The sequence below is a fragment of the Rutilus rutilus genome, assembly GCF_951802725.1.
Source record: "Rutilus rutilus genome assembly, chromosome: 6".
Lineage (NCBI taxonomy): Eukaryota > Metazoa > Chordata > Actinopteri > Cypriniformes > Leuciscidae > Rutilus > Rutilus rutilus.
In genome coordinates, this window is record NC_140214.1 from 28,474,290 (window position 1) to 28,494,543 (window position 20,254).

Below are 20,254 nucleotides of genomic sequence, written 5' to 3' on the forward strand. Positions count from 1 at the left end.
ATACAATACTGCTATACCGTGGTGATAGCGATCTTATAAAATAAATAAAAGACAACTTTAGGATGTTGTTTTATAATAGAAACACTTCTGTATACTACTATATATTCTGAATTGTCAGAAATGATCCATCTAGTGGAGGCAGCTCCTATCTTAGCACGAGTAAAAGACGTTTAAATATCCTTTCGCTAGGCATTGTGGAACCTGTAGGCTAAAGCACTCTACATTCTATTAATTACTATGGAGGTCAGCTTCATAGGAAACTACATCACCCAAACTGCACCTGTTTCAGTTAATACCTAGGACACCTTAGCAGCATTTTCAGATGGACGAAACACAGGAGGTGAGTTATTCAGTAGTTATTCAGAGTTATTTTTTGCTGTTCAGTGGCATTTCTCCTACTCTTGAAGACAATTTTTCAGAGTTTAGACGGTGATTTCTTAGTATGGCGAAAGGTTAATGAAATTGCTGATATTAAACTAATTAACCAAAGTTGTTCAATATCAAATATATTTAACTTATCATATAAGAATTAAGTCTGCATTTAAATTACTACCTTATTAACGTGATTTGCTTTTTCATCCACGTCTATTTGTTAAATGTTTATCTAATTTGCTGACATCTGTCAATCATGATGTGCAGTCCTGTCCATGAGATAAAGGACAATGGAAGATCCCAAATCTATTCAAAGGAGGTTTGAAGCAGCTGTCAAAGTCATCAGAAATATACCTGAGGATGGTAATACCTAAATATGAATGCCAAGTATTGAACTTCATGGTTTCATTTATAAATAAATAAACATATTTTTAATCATTCTTTCCTCATTTCACACAGGCTCGTATGACCTGTCCGATGATATGCTGGTTATGTTATACAGTTACTACAAACAAGCTACAGCAGGACCTTGTAACACCCTAAAACCAAACTCTTGGGATCCTATTGGCAGGGCTAAATGGTAATTCTTATCCACTGAAATAATGATTTTTCAGATTATTTATAACTACATGTTCTTAATGAATTTAGTGTTTATTTGAACAGAAATGTTGATGTTGTTATATCTAAAGAATGCTTTAAAGAATAACTTGAGCAACAAGCCAGATATGCATATTAAAACCAGACACGTGTTGTTTGCAGGGAGGCATGGAAAGCCCTGGGAAACATATCAAAGGACCAAGCCATGATGGAATATGTTCAGGAAATACAATTGGTTGGTAGTTGTATAGATTGCATAGATGAAGCTCTTTCATATTGAGGTTTCACTAAAAATAGTTTAAACCACAAACAATCAAATGTTTTATCATAGATAATAGAAACCCTCCCAGTCACAGACAGGATGGCAGAATTATTGGACGCTCTTGATCCATTTTATGAAATAGTGGAGGATGATGATGATGATGATGATGATGATGATGATGCGACCAGTAAAGCAGCACTGTTATCCACAGGTACTTCTCCTATTATTTAAATTCCTTAACCATAAGATCTGACCTTATTTGAGCTCCTTTAATTAACATTTTAATGAATGTAGAAACAGGAAGCACTAAAGATGGAAAAGTTGTTGATGATCATGATGATGAGAAAGTTGAAGAGGGGGAAAATGAAAGTAATGGGGGAAATATAGAAGATGACATGGAGATGGATGAGAAGAAGAAAGGTACAAGCAACAACTTTGTGCCTTTTATATTGTGAAACAATTGTCAAGACAGAGAGCTGTTTTTTTTTTTTTGTGAGTAAAATGTGTTTGAATCTCCTGAAATGATTCATACTACTGTATTAAAGGACTTTTGTACTCTGCAGACTTGAGCACCCATGTAGCAGAGAGAGGACGTTTACCAGTGTTTAATGAAAGTGAGGAGAACAGTGTGACTTCCTCAACCAATGACACTCATTGTTCTCTCAACACTGAGGAAGAAGACGAGGAACTGGCATATGGTATGTTTTTGTTTGCATTAGTTTGCATTTTTGTGTCCGGGCCCAAGTTATACTGTTTAGGTTTTTAATTTAGGTTTTTGCATTCTGATTAGAAAAGGTTCGGTAGCCATTTAATAAAATTACATTGGCAGATAATGTAAATAACGTGTCTGTTATAAACTGTGTGTTTAAAAAATATTATTTGATGACATCATTCTTACCAAATATCACACAGATGACTCAGATGGTGAGATACACAGCTGCTCAATGGAAAAACCAGCAACACAAGAGAAGGTACAGTCTTTATACTGTTGTTTTCAATTCTTTCACAGGCTCAAAAACATATTGCACCTCAAAAAAGATTATATTTTGCATAATAAAAAAAACATATTTTATTAGTAAGGTTGGTAAAATTCTTTAATGTTTTTGAAAGAAGTCTCTTATGCTCACTAAGGCTGCATTTATTTGATACAGTTAAAGCTTATTAAAAAAAAAACTGTTTTCTATTTGAATATGTTTTAAAATGTAATTTATTCCTGTGATGCAAAGCTGAATTTACAGCATCATTACTCCAGTCTTTAGTGTCACATGATCCTTCAGAAATCATTCTGATATGCTGAATTGCTGCTCAAGAAATTATTCTTAATATTATCACAGTTGTGGAAACAATAATAATTTTTTCCAGTATTCTTTGATGAATGGTAAGTTCAAAATAACAGCATTTATTTGAAAACGAATTTTTGTAACAATGTAAAAGTCTGCTAAAATGACTTATCATCAAGCTTATCAAATAAAATAAAACAAAAAAGGTTTCTTTTAATTTTGGCGTGCAATGTGACCTGGCCATGTTTTGTGAGATTCACTCCAGTTGTGAATGTTCTTATTAATAAGCTGATTAACTTCACACAAACCCTTGAAACAGCAATCATTAAGAGATCTATAACTGGGTTGAATCCATCATGCTATTTAAGGTCACTCTGATGCATCATACATCAGCAGAGATTTGGAAGGGTTGTGTGATTCCTGGCAAAAAAACAAAGTATGACTTGAAATCCTTGGCAAAACATGGATTAAGTGACATCAGCTGAAGTCCACCAGTTGATAGTTAGCACAAGAATATGCTTGTGACATTTTTTTGGAGAGAGAGAGAGAACCAAAGGGAGAAAGGCATTTGTTTGTCATGACATGTCATGTCAGAGCTAAATAAATGGTAGTATGCGATGCTCTCCCTAGGGTTCAGGAGTTCCCAGGGTCCATTTGGCAGAAGTGAACGTGGTTGGGGCCAACATGCAACAAGGGGGAAACAGAGAGCCTCAGTGTGGGAGTCAGGATGGAAAACAACAGGGAGTGACACCCCCCGTCCCCCACCCGCCGACACTTGGAACCGTCCAAACTGACAGAATCTCCCCAGGCAGAGGAAGAGGTTGGGCTCGAGTCAGTGTTTGAATAAGTCTTGAGCACCATGACGTCAACAAGCAATAATGTGATCAACAAGCCAATTTTCCACCAGCATTTGTATAACTTACAATGGGAGTGAATACTATTATACTTATCCTAGGAAATAATTTCCTAATAAGGCAAGACTCTAATATTGCATTGTGGCATTCATTATATTTTGCATTGATATTTATTTCCTTTCATCACCATGGGCTTGTATCTGTATTATAAGAAGAAAGAAAATACACACTTGCAGATAATTTTAACCCTGTAAATGATATGAAATAACAGTCAGAAATATATATATATATATATATATATATATATTAAAAAAAATGAAAGAGTTTATTGAATCTTTATACAAAATCTGAAAAATTATTTTTGCATGTGTTTTTTTGTTGAGTATAAGATTTTATTGCTCATATAGTATGATACAGGAGAATATGGAGCTCAAATTCAAGGAAAAAAACACCTCAATTTATTCAGAGGCCCAAATTGAGCAAAAATATTCAATTTGGTGCAGTTGCTGATATTTATATGGCCGAAAGATAATATGAAATTCTGATAGCATGTGATATAAATCGATACGATCTTTATAACAGTATAGACTTACATAAAATACAAATATATCAGTTGTTGCTCTAAATCTCTCAATATAATGTCTTTGTAAGATGATATTTAAATGCTTAGTCATTACAATTTAGGTATATACTGTTTAATTATATAACCGTGTCTATGTTTGATATGTGATATTTGATTAGTGGAAGCATAAATGGATGATTTTTTTTATATATATATACTCTCAGGCCATCGGTTAATGGGAACTAGCCTACCTGACAAACATGAGTGCAGTTTCCAAGGAAATGGTCAGCGCTGGGAGACAGAAGACACAACGGACAAAAGAGCGTTTAACAAAGAGATTGCTGTGATACTGTCACAGTTACAGGACAACATGCAGGATGTGCTGCACAGACTGACCACACTGGAACATCTTACGGCATCACAAGTAAGACCAGCATCAAAATATATGGCTCAATACATGTAACCACAAGTCTAGACTGTAGATTTGGAAGACTGGATCTGTTTAATCCACCTTATTTTTTTCTGTATAGTAAATGTTAAAACAATTTGTGTTACAAACCAGCGCGTTTATAATGAAGTTGTTAACATTGCATTAAAATTATATGGTAAGAAATACCAGTTTGCAAAATCATGCAGCATAACTAGCTAAAATAAAAAATAGCTGGAAGTGGATGAGACATGAAATATATATCTATATATATATATATTAATATATGCTCAAATGTTTGTTTGTTTTCCTGTGATGACAAAGCTGAATTTTCAGCATCTTAACATAACATTTTATGGTAAATAAATACCATTAAACAACATAATCACCTTCAATAATTCTAAAACCTTGAGAACAGTTAAAGTTGCTATTCATTTAAATATTTATTTGCTTATGTTTGGTTTTAGACTGAAATCCCTCCTCTCAAAACTTTGAACTCCAAGCCATCAAAAAAGGTCTGTTTATGTGAACGCCAAATACATGGAATGCAATAGTATGAAATTCCGCTTTATATTAACAGAAATGTTTAATTGTATCTGTGTTTCAGAGATGGTCCTGGTGGACTTTAAACTCGCCCCCGTTCGCCGCGGTGCTGACAGTTATCTGGCCGTTTGCTGTGCACTGGCTGGTGCAGTTTTACTTACTGAGGAGGAGGAGGTAAGCTGTGCTGTTAACTAGGCTATATGTCAACACTTTTTTTTTCAACAGAATTTTTTTTTGAGTAAAACATGTCTGCATTGCATCTTTGTTGTGGTTTTAGATGGTTAAGAGTGAAGTGAAGAATCAGATACCAACTGTATACCATCATGAGGACTTTCAGACGGTCTGGATATATATGGATATATCATAAACGTGAACGCTATGATGTCACCCTAACCTCAGAAATTAATAGTATTCAGCCAGTACAGTCATAATGTTATATGATTTTCCATCAGAATAAATGCTGTTCATTTCAACATTTTATTCATCAAAGAATTCTGGAAAATGTATCACTGTTTCCACAAAAATGTTGAGCAGCACACTGATAATAATAGTGATTTATTTATTTTTAGCAGCAAATCATCATATTAGAATGATTTCTGAAGGATCATGTGACACTGAAGACTGGAGTAATGATGCTGAAAATTCACAGGAATAAACTACATTTTAAAATATATTCAAATAGTTGAATTGTAAAAATATTTCACACAACTGATTTTACTGTATTTTGTCGTGTATATAATAATCGTACCTTTTCTATTGTGTATTGTGTTTGTGATTTGTATGACTTTCAATGCAGTTAGTTGACAGTCGTTTTAATCCATCTCAGCCTTTAAAAGATCAACACATTACTCATTTTTCATTTGCTTCGAAAGATTACATTTCAAAGAGGAGAAATGCTGGAAAAATTAAGTATTTTGACATGGACAGAGAACAAATGCCAAGGAAGATTATATGTTGCAGCTTTTCCAAATGGGGGATTGAAAATAAAAATAAAATGTGTGGATTAATTCACTGTACCAAAGAGATAAGCTAAACAACACAGACTTGAAATATTTCTGATATAAATGTCTTCTAGAGTATAGCTATACTTTGTATGTGGAGTGTGGACCATTGTACAAGAATTTAAGTAGTTTATTTTTATAAGCTACAGGCATACAGTACTTATAAGTCTGTTGTTGTAGCAGGCAATTCTTTTGTAAAGTGAATAAAGAATTTGAAAGGATACTTGTATGTTTGACTGCTTAAGACAGATAGATAAATAGATCGGTAGATAGTCAGACAGACACGCATCTGTACAATCTTTAGATGACTAAATATGAAAGATTCCTCCTCAAATCAAAGTGACTTAATGTGGGCCCATTGAGATACTGCAGTGTTTTCTACACGGACGCAATTAAAGACAGGACAATAACAATCTGATTGTTCAAAAGCTTGTTGCTAACTTATCAGGCTGTGCACGTGGTAGCAGGGAAGAAAGGCGATTTGAAAGGTGGTCTGAAAGCAGACGTCCATGAAAAAACTGTTAAGTCATTGACTAACGAGACAGCTATCTTCTTTTTCGGACATAAACACTATTTAGGACAGATAGTTTACTACTAGAACACTGCAGACGATAGTATGTAAACGCCAGTCAGCTGGCGAATGGACGTCTCTGATATTGCCTCATGAATATTAACTTCCTCACGTGATTGGACGCTCCAGTAAAGTTACAAAGCAACGTACTTAATATTCATAAGACATGCCATCGCAGTTAGTCGTAATTTACGAGTGAAGAAGATTGTATGTGCACGTGGTAAATCTGAAAACACACGTTTTGTTACATGCATTGATTACATTTGCGGTTTATGGAAAAATGCAGGAGGAGGGTTTGATGGACGAAGCAAATCGAGCAGATCCTCCGAACTGGATCCAGCAACACGCCGTCGTAAGTGCGAGTCACATTCCGGTTATGATAAAATGATGCACTGCATGTTTGGACAAGTGACATTTCATTTGTTCTCCTCTTTAGTACCAAGACCTGATGCATTTAGATGTCGGTGACAGTGCTCAAGTATATGCTGCTTTCCTGGTGTACATGGAACTGACGGAGGGTGAGGAAAAATCAAAGTAGTAGTTAGTTAGGAATATAGAAAAGAGACTAAATAAGTTTTTTTTTTTTTTTGTCTTTCCCTTTGAAGTGCGTAAATGGAAAGAGGTGGTTGGAGTTTCCTGGCCAGAGTTACAGGCGGTTCTGCTGGAGGGTCGAGAGAAGGAAGGAGAAGCAGTTCAGATGATCTACCCTCTGCCTTCACACAGATCCATCAAACACAGAGAGTAGGAGACACCGTCAGCATTTACTGTAATATTGTCATTACTAAGCAGCTCTTCGGCTGTGAAGTATCAAAGCTGCTGGAATTCCTGAAGGGCGCTTAAAAAAACATCTCTTGTTTCAAAATCACTCCCAGCTAACAATTCCCCTTTAGGTGGTCAAAAATAAAACCTCCATGGCAATGTTGTGGGAAGGTTCATTTTTGGTTATAAAAACAAACTAACCCCTAAAATAACCATTAGGGGATGTTCTGTATAGGTTCCATTTAGGTTGTCACAAACAAAACCAAAAACTCCCTGCAACGTTCTGGAAAGGTTAGCTTTTCGTTACCAAAAAAGAAAGTTCCCGGAATTTTCTTATTTGGTTCCAATAAAAATGGTAACCATATGGGAGCATTGGAGGAAACATTCTGGCTGCATCCGAAATTGCATACTTCCCTACTAGTATGCGAAATGTGACAAAAGAATTATGTCCGAATTTACAGGACTTTACAAGAGTAGGCAAAAAGTACCCGGATGACCTACTACTCCTGGTGAGATTCTGAAGCGTGCATATGATGGACACTTTACTATCCCATGAGGCCACGGGAGAGGATTTGTAAATGGCATTAAAGCAACGTACTGCTAGGTCACATGATAATGACAACATGGCGAATGTTGTACATCCGGATTACATTCATACTACACACTACATACTATATAGAACATACTTTTTTTTTTAGTGGTCGTGAAGTAATTACTTATTCAAAATAAGTATCTACTCGAGAGTATGCGATTTCGGACGTGGCCTCTGTTTGCTGGGTTGTTTCAAATTCGCAAGTCACGAACCTTGGTTTCGAAACATTTCATAATTCCGATTGGACCGTACTCTGCTAGATGGTGTTGGTTTGGCGAACCTATGATCAAGTGTTTATAATGTGGTTTAATTTTTTATTAATTTATTGAATTTTAATGCTTATGTGTAAGCTATATAATACAAAAAGGTGCATATTTAATTGCTTCTAATTGACCTAGTTTGCCAGGACCTGAGAAAGAACGCTTTTTTATATTTAATTATATGATTATTATTACATATTTTGATGTTACATATTAGTTTTCATTGCATTTACACCATTTTGACCAGCAGCTACTGTCAGCACGTGGTCTTTCGAGCGCTTCGAAACAGTGAATCGTTTCGCGAAACAGTTAATTAATTGATTCAGTTTCAAAAGGTGTATTTTCTCCCACCACTAGCTGTTAAAGCGGGGCTCAGTAGTTTCGGGATTTCTTCGCTGTATTCTCGCTTTTTGCTCGCAGGTTTCTCTCTAGAGCTCCCCCACAGCTTCGGAATAGATATTTGACAACACTGTTGTAAAAACTCGTTGGCGATTCTCAGACACCAGAGGCTAGTAGATCAACGACATCAAAGCAGATGGGACATTCTTTAAAACGTCTTCTTCATTCGGGTTCGAACAGCGTGAGGGAGTGCAATAATGACGGCATTTTAGCAGATTTCTTTTGGCCGTAAAGCAATTGTTTACATCGCGAGACCTGATATCACGCGATACTTCCTGACGCGGCAGCCGGTGGCCCGCCGGCTCAAAGTTGCAAGTGCGAATTTTCCGCTCACGGGCACCAGGGGGGTGCGAAACGACCACCATTCAACCCGAAATAAGTAATATAACCATTCCAATGACTCCGAAGCTGTTCAGTTAAGGAAAAAAAGTTACTTAGTTCACCTTTAAGAGATTTACACGGCCCCTAGAAGCAACACAAAATGGAATTAAGACTCCCTGTCTGCTATTGGTCGAACAAACAGGTAGCCACACCCCATGCCTCACGCTGTTGGCTGAGAACCAACTCCCATTTCTTTTTTACTCTTCTTAAAAGTTACTCTTCTTTTTACTTATTTTTTAAAGGTAATGCTTTATAATAACTTTTATTCATAGCATTTACAAACATTAATAAATAATGAAACTTTGATTTATAGATTTTCCATTTTAGATGCATGGACATCTCATATCACTAACAAGAAATATATAAAGATTTATCAATCATAAGGTATTAAAGATAGTTGCAGGTAAAGACCAGAAACTTCAGGAATACACTTGACTGCTTTATAAACCTCATCACTTAATCAGATTATTATGCTTTAATAAATGTGACAATTGAATCTTTATAGGTTGCGGACTATATTGGACAGAGGTGTCCCGATGCTCTTGTGCGCAGTGGCTTCTGACTCCAGTCTGGTGTACCAGAGGCTGTGTGATGGCCTTCTGACCCCTGACCCTCCAGTGGACATCCAAGACCATGGCCGCCGACAGCATCGCAAACGGAGGTTACAGACGTGAGATGAGAACCCAGGCAGATTGTGATCTGATGTGTGGATTGGGTAGTATTATGACTGATGGAGGCTGGTTTAAATGCATTTATGAACTTGTATTGTCCTTGAAGAGAGACTGAATTGATAAGATAATCTAAGGAACGGACCATATTTGGACATATAAGACAACGTATTGCAGTATTACACTTGGACAACACCAATGAGCTGCTTTTTCTGTTTTACTCAAATACTTGAAATGACAGATGTGTAAAATTACACATTTCATAATTCCCCCCAAAAAATCAAACAGAGAAAGCTGCAAAATAAATTGTTTTTATTGTTGAAACCATCTTCATTTACTCACCCTGTCATTCCAAATCCAGAAGACTTGTTCATCTTCGAAACACAAGCAGAAACCTGATAGATTTCTGTCTTCATTGAAAGTCCATTCCACCAAAACTTTGACGCTCAAAAAAGTAATCTGTATGAATCAAGGGGTTTAATCCAAATCTTCTGAAGAGACGTGATCATTTATAAATGTAGTATTTTATTCACATATAAACATTGATCGACGCATACATAGAGCACATAAAATATGGTAAACGGAAGCTCAATCGTACTTGCTTAAAGGGATAGTTCACCCAAAAATGTAAATTCTGTCATCATTTACTCAAAGTTGTTCCAACCCTGTATACGTTTATTTCTTCTGCTGAACGCTAAAGGAGATATTTTGAAGAATATTGGTAATCAAACAGGCTCAAAGCCCCATTGACTTCCATATTATGGGGGGAAAATTATATGGAAGTCAATGGGGTTCATCAACCGTCTGGTTACAGAGATTCTTCAAAATATCTTTTATGCAGGTTTGAACAACATGAGGGTGAGTAAACGATGACAGAATTTCCATTTTAGGGTGAACTATCCCTTTAACACGCAAGAACCACTGAGCTTTGTTCTAGCACGTCAAGCAAGCTCGGCTCAGCTTCTGTTTACCATATTTGATTTGCTCCATGTATTTGCTCTATCAGTGTGAGGAAATGACCATTTTCATTTTTTAACAATACAGAGCTGGAAAATACATCAATAAACCAGTTTCCATTGCTTGTCCTTGGTTAGTTGGTCAATGTGTATTTATTTATTCATTCTTTCACTCTGCATCACATTTACTGCATTTTTGGCATTAATGTTTGGCCCAACTGTGGTAGGTACATAGAGAACCTAAGCATACATGTGGGGTATTATTCACTTTAGCGTGAAAATACAGAAATTAATGGCTTACTGTTGTCTCTCATATCAGAAAAGAAAACACTGTGTGCTTAAGGCTATGGCAAGTTACTGTCATACTGTAAAAGGAAGAAGCACTTCCTGATAATAAAACTTATCTGTGTAAAACTTTCTGAAGGCTGGTTTTGAAACTTGTACTGGTTCACAACTAAAGAAAAGTGAATATAAATGTCAAGAGAACGTATGACATCTTCCTGTTATATAGAACAAAATGAGTATCTGCAAACTACATGACCTTAAGATACTGTGACTGGCGTCGCTAAACATGGCTAGATGCTGTGATCTATCTCCACTGTCCAACATGTCCTCAAGACCGGCCCTGAAGGAACTGCACTGCTCTCATCCAACAACAAATCTAGTGATGATACATACAGCACTGCTGTCCTGAGCGTTGTAACAACTCAAAGAAAAAGGTCAAAAAGACACGTACATAAAACACTGTGGGTGAAAAATACTTGCTCACATAATAAAAAAAAAAAAACTGGAATGCTAGAAATGGCCTTGTGTTTCTGTCCATATTCTTTCACTTCCTGTGTCTCAACAGCATGGACAGAATCACGCAAGTCTCTCGGTAAATAAGTCCTCCTTAGGAGATATCATCTCCACCGCTGGTCCACCACGTGTAGTGTCCGTGTCAAAGGGAGCGTGAAATCCAGGATTCTCTGCATGGCTCTCTCCACTGAATGTAGTCTATGAGTAGGAGAAGGCTTATGGGTAGTGTAAGGCAAGGGATCGAGGAACAGTCTGAAAATGGCTTTCCCATTCAAAACTTGGGCCAAATCCCAAGTCTCCTTAACCACGGCCTTTCTGTGCCCCCCTACCGTTTAAATACTAGTCCTCAAGAGTCTCAAATACTGACCTGTAAGACATTTGGGAGAGTGTGGACTGTAAACGGAGTGAATAACAGGGCTGAAAGTCACTTGACCCCACGCTCTTGAAGATTAGTACCCGTCGGGTAAGGAGGCATGAAAAGGAGTCGTAAGGAACTTTGGGACAGGATTGACTCAACGTTGGCCCGAATCAAACGTCTCGGCATGCTATGTCATATCCTCGTCCTCCGAGCAGTAGTCCCGTCCCTGTAAAAGTAAAAGTACCTCTGAATAAATGGCAATGTAGTGTGACGTGACAAATTGATGCCTCGTTCTATTTCTGACATACTCCATGTGCTTGCTACTTCTGATACAAAGGACAAATGGATTTGCAACAGTCACTTTGACACATCCAGTGTAGATGGCCACAGGCTATCTCTGTGCCGAGTTTAGACACGGTGTAAGGTGTTCTGTTCTGATGACTATGTGGTTGTTAGCGCTAATTTAAAATAACCCATCTCAAAGTCTCTATATGATATTCTGGTGCCTTTGGCAAAAATCGTTCATCAAATCACTTAAGACCATTTCGCACTTCACTGACAGACCAACGCGGACAATCACCAGATTACAGAACGCCAATTCTCAGACATTTCACGACCTGACAAATGCAGATTCAACGTGTTGAATAGGCGAAAACATGCACCGTCCAATGGCAATCAGACAGGGTAACACACTGATCCGACAAATCTCGACCGACCTGTCTGTGCAGTGTGAATTGGCCTTTAGAAAAGTAATAGCAGACCTCTCCTCAAGTCAAAGGAGGCAGAGTTTGGCTCTCTAGGACCGAACATGCCTTACCCCTGCCCTAGTGCAGTGATTCCCAACCGCCGGTCCGTGGACTCGTTAGTACCGGGCCTTGAAATATTCCCAGAATAATGTTTCTTTTTTTTCTTTTTTTTAATAATAATAATAATTGTCTTTTTTAAATGCTTTTTAAGTGCTATGACGTCATGTTATTTAATCCAAAAACTAAACAATAAATAGATTAAAATGTGTTTATTTGAGCGCCTTGCGATTGCTTAGCAACGCGTCATATCTGAACGGACTGCAAAAAAGCGAGCTGCACCTGAAGTGACAGGGAAGTGGAGAGATGAGCGGGCCGCGATATTTTTTTTTTTTCAATGGCTAATTTCATTGCGGACCGTTCTGGTAAAAGAAAAGGCGATGACCAACTTGAAAAAAGAAAAAAAGTCAAGCTTCATATATACGATACCTCGTACCTGTACATTGGATTTACGACAACAGGCGATTCCGTGGCGCCAAATCCGTTGTGTTATTTGTGGTGAAAAACTGTAAGCTGGTTTTCGTTCATATTTGTGAAGCAGACCTTTTTAAATTTCGTTTTATTGTATCCTGGAATTTGTGTGCATTGTTTTGGATGCATATGTTTTTTTATGGATGCTCAGGAAGAACAGCTTGTCTTGTGCACAGCTATGTAGTAATATCAATAAGCAGTTCATGCTCACATTAAAATAGTTTTGTTCTCATTGGTCTGATCTGGTATTTTTTGTTAAAGGTTAAAGCTTAATCTCTAATTTTATACTTTTAAAAATGATTGGCTGAAATCACTAAGTTATGTGTTTGCTATTGTATTCTGAAACTGTCTGACTGTTGAAACTGGCTCTTATTTTCATACAATTAGCCTTTGTTGTCACCTGTTGGTGAGTGAAAACACTAAGTTGCTGTTGAAGTGATTGTCTTTAGTGGTTCTGGAGAGATTTGACAGGTGAAATGGACTGGTATTTTCATACAATTTGCCATTACTGCCACCTGCTAGTGAGTGAGTGCTGTGTGAGTTGCTTTTGAAGTAGACCTAGCCTAATTGTATGGCAGAAAAGGGAAACATTTTGTGAACCGGTCTGAAAGTTTAAAAAGATTGGTATATTCATACAAGTAGCCTTTGTTGCCACCTAGTTCATTATATGCAAATAAATGATAGGCTATTACTGTTTTACACAGTGATATGTTCCAAACGATGCATCTTAAAATTGACAACTGGTCCCTGGAATTTTTTTTATGAATATGCTGGTCCCTGGCACAAAAAAGGTTGGGAACCCCTGCCCTAGTGTACACGTAAAAAGTATACTTTGGGCTTTAGGGACTTCCCTAAATGGCGCCTCACCCTAAGTATGAGTGATGCTATATCACATACCTTTTCAATCTTCTCATCCAGCATCTTGAAGAACTCCTGCTGGCTCTCTGAAGAGTGGATACTGAGGAACAGTCAAGGCTTGGTGAACATCTCATTGGTCGTCTTCTCTCTATTGCTGAATTCGTAATACTCAAGAGCTGAAACCAAACACAAACTCACCTTATCTTATTACCATTTCCGGTGGCATCTTTATGCCTGCCCTTGTGCAAAAGTGTGCTCTTTTCCTGAAACACATACAGGAGGAAAAATAAATGTTCTCCAGGAAGATAAAATGATTATGAGGAGATACATAATGTATCATATATCATATATATATATATATAGGATGTATCAATCTTTACCAAGTTCTCTTGGTTTCGTGAGTTCGCCCGCTCCTCTTCTCCATGCATGTACTTCACCTTCTCAACTCCTTTCAGTTTATACTCATCTACAACACAGAAAGAGTCAACTGGAAACAGGATTCTTAATCCATTTTACTTTAGCAATTAATTGACTTTTCAGGATATTCAACAAAAACGTAGGATGGGACCAAAATGTACGTTTGTAGTGGATTATGTGGATAACAGATCAACAAGACATACTTTTTTGGGACCTAATGGATCATGTCCAATAAAACCAGGAACTAAAAAAGTACATTTAGTACATTTTTATTTGATATAGACTTTAAGGTTACGTGTTCAAGCCCCACAAGAACAAGGCATGGCCTGTGATCACTGTTTCAAGGGCAATTAAAATCCAGGTTCCTCCAGAGGGGATTGTCTCTATAATAGCTGAACTGTAATTCACTTTGGTAAAAAGCACCAGCTAAATCACTACTTACACTAATAGGAATGTAAAAACTGCCTAGTAATTTACTGCATTCCCCACTAAGAGCTTTAAATATATACCACTTGGGTTTTTCAGACGGTTTTTTGCTCATCAATTTACAGCAGCAGTAGAAATGTTGTCAACATTTAGTTACAATTACAATAATTATAATTTAGTTAGATGAAGTACAATATGTAGATGTATAAACAACATAAAACATCAATGAAAGCTTTTAATGTTTTTGAAAGATGTCTCTTACGCTCCCCAACGCTGCATTTGCTAATTTCATATAGAAAAAATACAGTAAAAACTGTAATATTGTGAAATATTATTACAATTAAATTCATGTTATTTATTCCCGTAATAGTAAAGCTGAATTTTCAGCAGCCATTACCTCAGTCTTCGGCATCACTACGGTTCGGTTCGCTACCTCAATCAATATATACAGCCAATTCAGAGTCAGGAATTTTGAATTAAATTCAACTCGGTCTCTGGCTCCATAAATATCGTATAGATTATTTTAACATGAAGATGGGAGCACAGCTGGGACACTGACCGGAGAAGGCATCTCCGTTGCTGTAGGCCTTACCCCGGCCCTCTTCATCACTGGGTACAGATGACAACTGCTTGGCTGAGGTGCAGCCCATCGCCTCACTTCCTCTCCTCTCCTTCCTGCATGGCACTCTCTACTGCACCTGACACAACAAATACAGGTATGAGCTCGCACAGAACTGCAGCAAATAAAGCAATCTACATAGTCTAACATGGAGCTTAGTCTATCCGTACTGATATACACTGAACTTAACCTTCATATCTGGGTGCGTCACATTTATGTTTCCTCCGTGCTGAGCAGCTGATATGAATTTGGGTTAGTAGGACACTGGCCTCAGCAGTGGATGTTGGTGTGTTTGGACGTCAGTGAGTAACGTCTGTGTAGTTTATGTGCAAAGAGCGAGGCCTGATCTCAGGTCAGATTGCATGTCATTAGAAATTAAGAAAGAGAGTAGAAACGGTGGGATGAACTGATAAGAAAAAAAGGTTTGTGAAGATTAAGCGCACAGAGCATAAACAAGTATGAGGTTTCATGTGCTCAATTTTTCTGGCTACTGTTTTAATGGTTATATAAAATTTTATAAGCAATCAAAAGGCAAGTCTAATTAAGCAAAATAAAATAAATAAATGTTTAATTTTTTCCAAATTCTGTTTTCAGTTTTAATGGTTTAATTAAGTCTTAATAATCAAGAAGCATGTATAATCAAGTAAATTCATAAACCTTTAACAACTTAATTACAGAAATTGGTGTTACATTTTAAAGCATGATTTTAAAGCTCTGAACAACAGAGGTTTACTGTTAAAATTAAAACATGGAAGACATTTTTTTTGATTATTCCTTTGAAAAATAGTTTTAAAGTATTGTTACTTTGAGAAGTACCCTCTACTGTACAATAGTAATATATTCTTGTCACAATTTCTTCAAGTTAAAAACCAAACTTTTATATCGGCGGGTTGTAGTGAAGACCTTAAAGTTTCTGTGTGTATATGATGATAGTTTTCACAAATAAAATGGTGATTGGATTCCGAGATTCCGCATATTCTATTATAATAGCTGATATTTGGGGTAATAAAACAATTCCTATACAGATTTATACAAGTTTTGGACACTAAGCCACAAAATGTATGATGTCATTGCATGTAAGCAGAGAATGTCTAATAAGGCGAGAAGTTTCACTCTCAGTACACTTCCGGCTTCTGAACTGGTTGCAGTTCCACTCTGATTCCATAAGAGGGCGCTCACATGACGAGTGCAGAATGAATGGAGGTCTATGGCGCTATACCAACCAAAATCCACTTTTCTCAGGATATAATTTTTTGTCTAGTAATTTGAATGTTGTATTCGAAAGGAGATGCAAAGAAATTACACATTGCTGGGTGTTAGATTTTTTAGAGTCACTTATTTGCTTCAATTTTTTTTTTTAAGTGTCAATGACGTCATACACATCGTACGACCAGAGATACTGCTTTACGGCAATCCTTCAGTCACTCTGGTGCTTTTGCGCTCTGCACTTTGTTTTCTCTGGAGGCATCGACAACACAGCTGACACAGGTAAACACACGTGCTAGACGAGTTTTTGTTTTGTTTGTTTCTGGTCCCGCTTCGGATGCCACGATGCCATCAAGCGGTATCTCTGGTCGTAATCAGTCCTTCACTGACCAATCAGCGTTCATTAGCAGAATGCTAGCGTGTTATGGGCAACAACAACTCAACCTGTAAGAAATCGAAAGGACATAAGTACTCGTTCGTTCAACTTTCGACCTATAACCCATGTTGAACTTGCAAAACCTACACTCAAATCTGAGATTTCTCAACGGCAATCGGGTGAAAGAGACACATTTAGCCGTCTAGCTCCATAGACTCCCATTCATTTTGCACTCATGGCGATCGCCCCCAGTGGAACTCTTGAGGAACTACAACCAAAATTCGGTACAATAGGACTTAATAGGGAGTGGGCAGGCTCTCCGTAGACGGGCTCTGATGTAAGCACAGGTGCAGTTAAGAACATTAACTATGGACAGTTGACAACCAGAAAGTCATTCAATGACTAGGCTAAACATTGTTTCTATGTATTAATGTTTCCTCCTAAACTGGTTTCAGGCAGGTTTCCAAGGTAAAGAAACCAGTTTCCTTTTAGATCATGTCTAATGATCTAAAAGAAATTCAAGTGAGCTTAATCAGAGACTATATATAGCTGAGAAGAACCACTGATATTACAATGAATGGGAGAAACTGAAATGCCCAATAGAGTGCCGCAGGAATGAGTACTAAACCTGGAAACCTGGAGTTAGTATTTTTTGTATTTTAGGTTGCATTGTCCTGAAGCCAGTGGGTTTTTGAACGAGTTTCTGGTTAAATGTCTGAAATAAGGTCTGTGGTTCTATGACATAAAATACCCCACCGATGAAAACGTGGTTGCTAACAAGTGGCTAAAAGGGGCTACACAACTTGGTTGAGGAACTGAAACGCCATTACGTTAAATTGGAAAACTCATGTACTCATCAAGCCACTTTTACAGCCTTGTAAACTATTACAATTACAACTTGTAAATTAAAAAAAAAAGCTTTAAAAAATGTGTCAGTAATGGTGATGTTGAAGTCATTCAAGCGTGGTAGTTCATTTATAGCCTAACTTTAGCTTTTTACTTATGGCAAATTTCAAATGAAACTAGGTATATTTGGAAAGAATGAATCAATGTAGAGTGAGTGGGGTGACTTTGTTGGGGAGTTCATCTACATACAAATATTTGTTATTTTATTTTTTTTTTAGCTAGAAATGTTCTTTTCACGCTGAAGACTTTTATATGGCTTCAGGGTCGGCGCCAGGGCATTTAGGTTTTTCGTGGGAGCTAGCGCCAGAATCTGGGAGGGGGGTGTCCCCCTCGTTTAAAATCGTGGTCCTTCGGGACTATTTCAGTCTTTCTACTTCAAAATTTCACATTTAATTTAGTGCTACTTGCTGTTTCTTTGTAATTATTTGGGACATTTACAGGCAATTTCTCAATGAAAATCCAGAAACCAAATTTTTTCTAGTGTATAATTTAAAAAATAAATAAATATTTGCACTTGAGTTTTCCCACTAGGCCACATTCCAGCTCTTTATGACCAATATTATTCTGTTTAGTTTATGTACAAGTAGGGGTGGTCAATACCGGTAGAAATTTGTCGACCAGTATTGAATTTGGAGTATCGTCTCTATCGCGGTTACGCTCATGTGACGTTGCTGTGCTACACGGTCACAAAAGCTTATCGTTTCCATGTGTTTTTCAAGTATTGCGGTTTAAAAACAAGTGATTTTAAACCGTTGAAGCGCAGTATGCTGTCAGAGAAACTGTCTGAGGCGCACACATGAAGAGTGTGACCTGAACTGAATGCTTTTTGCTGCCTTATTGGGCTTGAACGGTTAAATACCCATACCTATGTGTCAAAGTGACCATGTATTAGTAAACAGAGTCATTTGTGTCTTAAGTGAACGTTAACAGTTGAGATAGAAAACGCACGACTATAATGGATCCGTACAGTCGGTCTTAAAGTGACAGCATTCCAAATGTATCGGCTGTTGTTATTAATGTTAATCAAACAACAAAAAGGAGAAATTCTCTCACTGCTCTTCACTAGATAACTTTTGTCATTTTAATAAGAATAAATGTATATTTAGCCTAATTTACACAGTGAAGACTATGCAGTATTGATGATTACTTTATACAATTTATGTAGTATTTCTTATTTCTAAATTTAATTTGTGTCTGACTCTGTTCTATTGTGGTTTGGTTTCCTATATGCTTGTAATTAGTTTCTTTGCTTTTTCTTTATCACTGTTTACTTGTCTTTAGTAAGCTTGAGTTTGTTTTAATACTGCTAGGATTAGTTTTTTTGTGATATTGGAAATGTTGAAAAATTTTATAAAATTACAAAAACAAAGATAACCATATCATGATAATATAGCTCTTTATTGCAAAATAAAATAAAATAATTCATATTATGAAATAAGATTTTGTTCATATCGCACACCCCTAAATGTAGTCAAATTGCATGTCATTAGAAATAGTAGAAATGGTGGGATGAACTAATAAGACAACAACAGGTTTATGATTTTTTTAAATTATATTTATATATATATATTTACACACACATACTAAGTGTTAAAACTAAACTAAATTAAATTAAATAAAAATACAAAATCTGAATATATTCTTTAAAAGGGGTCATGTATATATACTAATGTGATTTTAAAAAAATTGGTCTTGTAAAGAGCAGACTTTTATAATTCGAAGACGTCATTTCTTGTGCATGAGAATTATCCAATCAGGGCACGCATGCAGCAGGTCCAGCTGGAGCCTCGCTCGCGCATAAAGGGCCCTTGTGTGGCATCAAAAGAGCTGCAAGCAGCGGCAGCCAATCCAACGAGGCAGAACTAATCGCTCTCCGAGGTGAGAGCAGAACCGTTAACTCACACCACGTACAAACCACAGAGCTCCAGAACAAGTGACAACTGTTCCCAAGCGCTGATCCTGAACAGCGCGACACGTTTGTGCACGAAACATTACCTAACAGCAGAATTATTAATAATATTCATCATAGAGCAGAGCGCACCCGTGACGTTTTTTTTCTTTCAAAACTAACATTGCATCTTGTAGCAAACGAGCAATGTGGCCTAGTAGCGAATGTGCATAATAATAAACACTTCATAACGAAACCATAAACAAAAAGCCATTAAACTAGCTGCGCTTCCCCTGCAGATCGTCACCATCGCTTACAGCTACAAACTGTTATTGACGCACATTAAATCAAATCGGATGCGATATGTTTTGTTGGTAATGTTCACCAGAACAGGACAACAACAATGGTCGCGACGCAAAGGCACATTTGACTCGAATTCTGTTCATTATGAACACAGAATGGGGTAAGGGCGTGATAAAACACTTTATGCAGCTAATCTTACCTTCAGTGCAGATGCAGAGTTTAATAGCGCTATTCGTGATCAGGAAAAAAGCGCTCAAGCGGGACCAGCTCAATTCAGATCAGCCCACAGCCGCGAATAATCGATACAGAAACAGAATCGTCGAGCGACACGATCAGTGTGC

At 37.1% G+C, this 20,254-nt stretch overlaps 3 protein-coding genes across 6 annotated transcripts; 2 read left to right on the plus strand and 1 right to left on the minus strand.

Annotated features, from left to right (window-relative positions):
• Positions 1-282: 282 nt before the first annotated feature.
• acbd5b (acyl-CoA binding domain containing 5b) lies at positions 283-6,118 on the plus strand (the record flags this gene model as incomplete). Of its 3 annotated transcripts, XM_084412491.1 has the most annotated exons (13): positions 283-340; positions 640-735; positions 832-952; positions 1,132-1,204; positions 1,301-1,442; positions 1,526-1,651; positions 1,795-1,929; positions 2,144-2,202; positions 3,142-3,331; positions 4,152-4,351; positions 4,822-4,869; positions 4,962-5,071; positions 5,175-6,118. In XM_084412491.1, the coding sequence occupies exons 2-13, from the start codon at positions 663-665 to the stop codon at positions 5,191-5,193; spliced, it is 1,296 nt and encodes a 431-aa protein (XP_084268617.1). In that variant the 5' UTR covers positions 283-340; positions 640-662. The 3 variants fall into 3 exon arrangements, with proteins under 3 accessions (XP_084268617.1, XP_084268619.1, XP_084268618.1); XM_084412493.1 differs by lacking the exon at positions 1,526-1,651; XM_084412492.1 differs by lacking the exon at positions 5,175-6,118 and having other exon boundaries at positions 289-340; positions 4,962-5,075.
• A 177-nt stretch (positions 6,119-6,295) lies between these two features.
• Positions 6,296-11,302, plus strand: tsen15 (TSEN15 tRNA splicing endonuclease subunit). The gene is made up of 4 exons (XM_084410968.1): positions 6,296-6,821; positions 6,906-6,987; positions 7,075-7,210; positions 9,366-11,302. Exons 1-4 carry the CDS (start codon positions 6,750-6,752, stop codon positions 9,532-9,534), a joined length of 459 nt encoding a protein of 152 aa, XP_084267094.1. The 5' UTR covers positions 6,296-6,749; the 3' UTR covers positions 9,535-11,302.
• On the minus strand, positions 9,824-20,254 carry LOC311291746 (uncharacterized protein C1orf21 homolog). 2 transcript variants are annotated; one of them, XM_084410970.1, is made up of 6 exons: positions 20,113-20,254; positions 15,208-15,313; positions 14,153-14,238; positions 13,971-14,035; positions 13,812-13,872; positions 9,824-11,866 (listed from the first exon to the last, which is right to left on the minus strand). In XM_084410970.1, exons 2-6 carry the CDS (start codon positions 15,263-15,265, stop codon positions 11,828-11,830), a joined length of 309 nt encoding a protein of 102 aa, XP_084267096.1. In that variant the 5' UTR covers positions 15,266-15,313; positions 20,113-20,254; the 3' UTR covers positions 9,824-11,827. The 2 variants fall into 2 exon arrangements, with proteins under 2 accessions (XP_084267096.1, XP_084267095.1); XM_084410969.1 differs by having other exon boundaries at positions 15,175-15,313; positions 20,113-20,229.

What these genes read in the sequence shown, in the direction of transcription:
- tsen15 (XM_084410968.1), top strand. Translation starts at nt 6,750, where the DNA reads ATGCAGGAGGAGGGTTTGATGGACGAAGCAAATCGAGCAGATCCTCCG. An exon ending in GGATCCAGCAACACGCCGTC is followed by an intron (nt 6,822 to 6,905) that starts GTAAGTGCGAGT and finishes TCTCCTCTTTAG; the next exon opens with TACCAAGACCTGATGCATTT. An exon ending in GTACATGGAACTGACGGAGG is followed by an intron (nt 6,988 to 7,074) that starts GTGAGGAAAAAT and finishes TTCCCTTTGAAG; the next exon opens with TGCGTAAATGGAAAGAGGTG.
- LOC311291746 (XM_084410969.1), bottom strand. Translation starts at nt 15,265, where the DNA reads ATGGGCTGCACCTCAGCCAAGCAGTTGTCATCTGTACCCAGTGATGAA. An exon ending in CACGAAACCAAGAGAACTTG is followed by an intron (nt 14,036 to 14,152) that starts GTAAAGATTGAT and finishes TATGTGTTTCAG; the next exon opens with GAAAAGAGCACACTTTTGCA. An exon ending in GGAAATGGTAATAAGATAAG is followed by an intron (nt 13,873 to 13,970) that starts GTGAGTTTGTGT and finishes ACTGTTCCTCAG; the next exon opens with TATCCACTCTTCAGAGAGCC.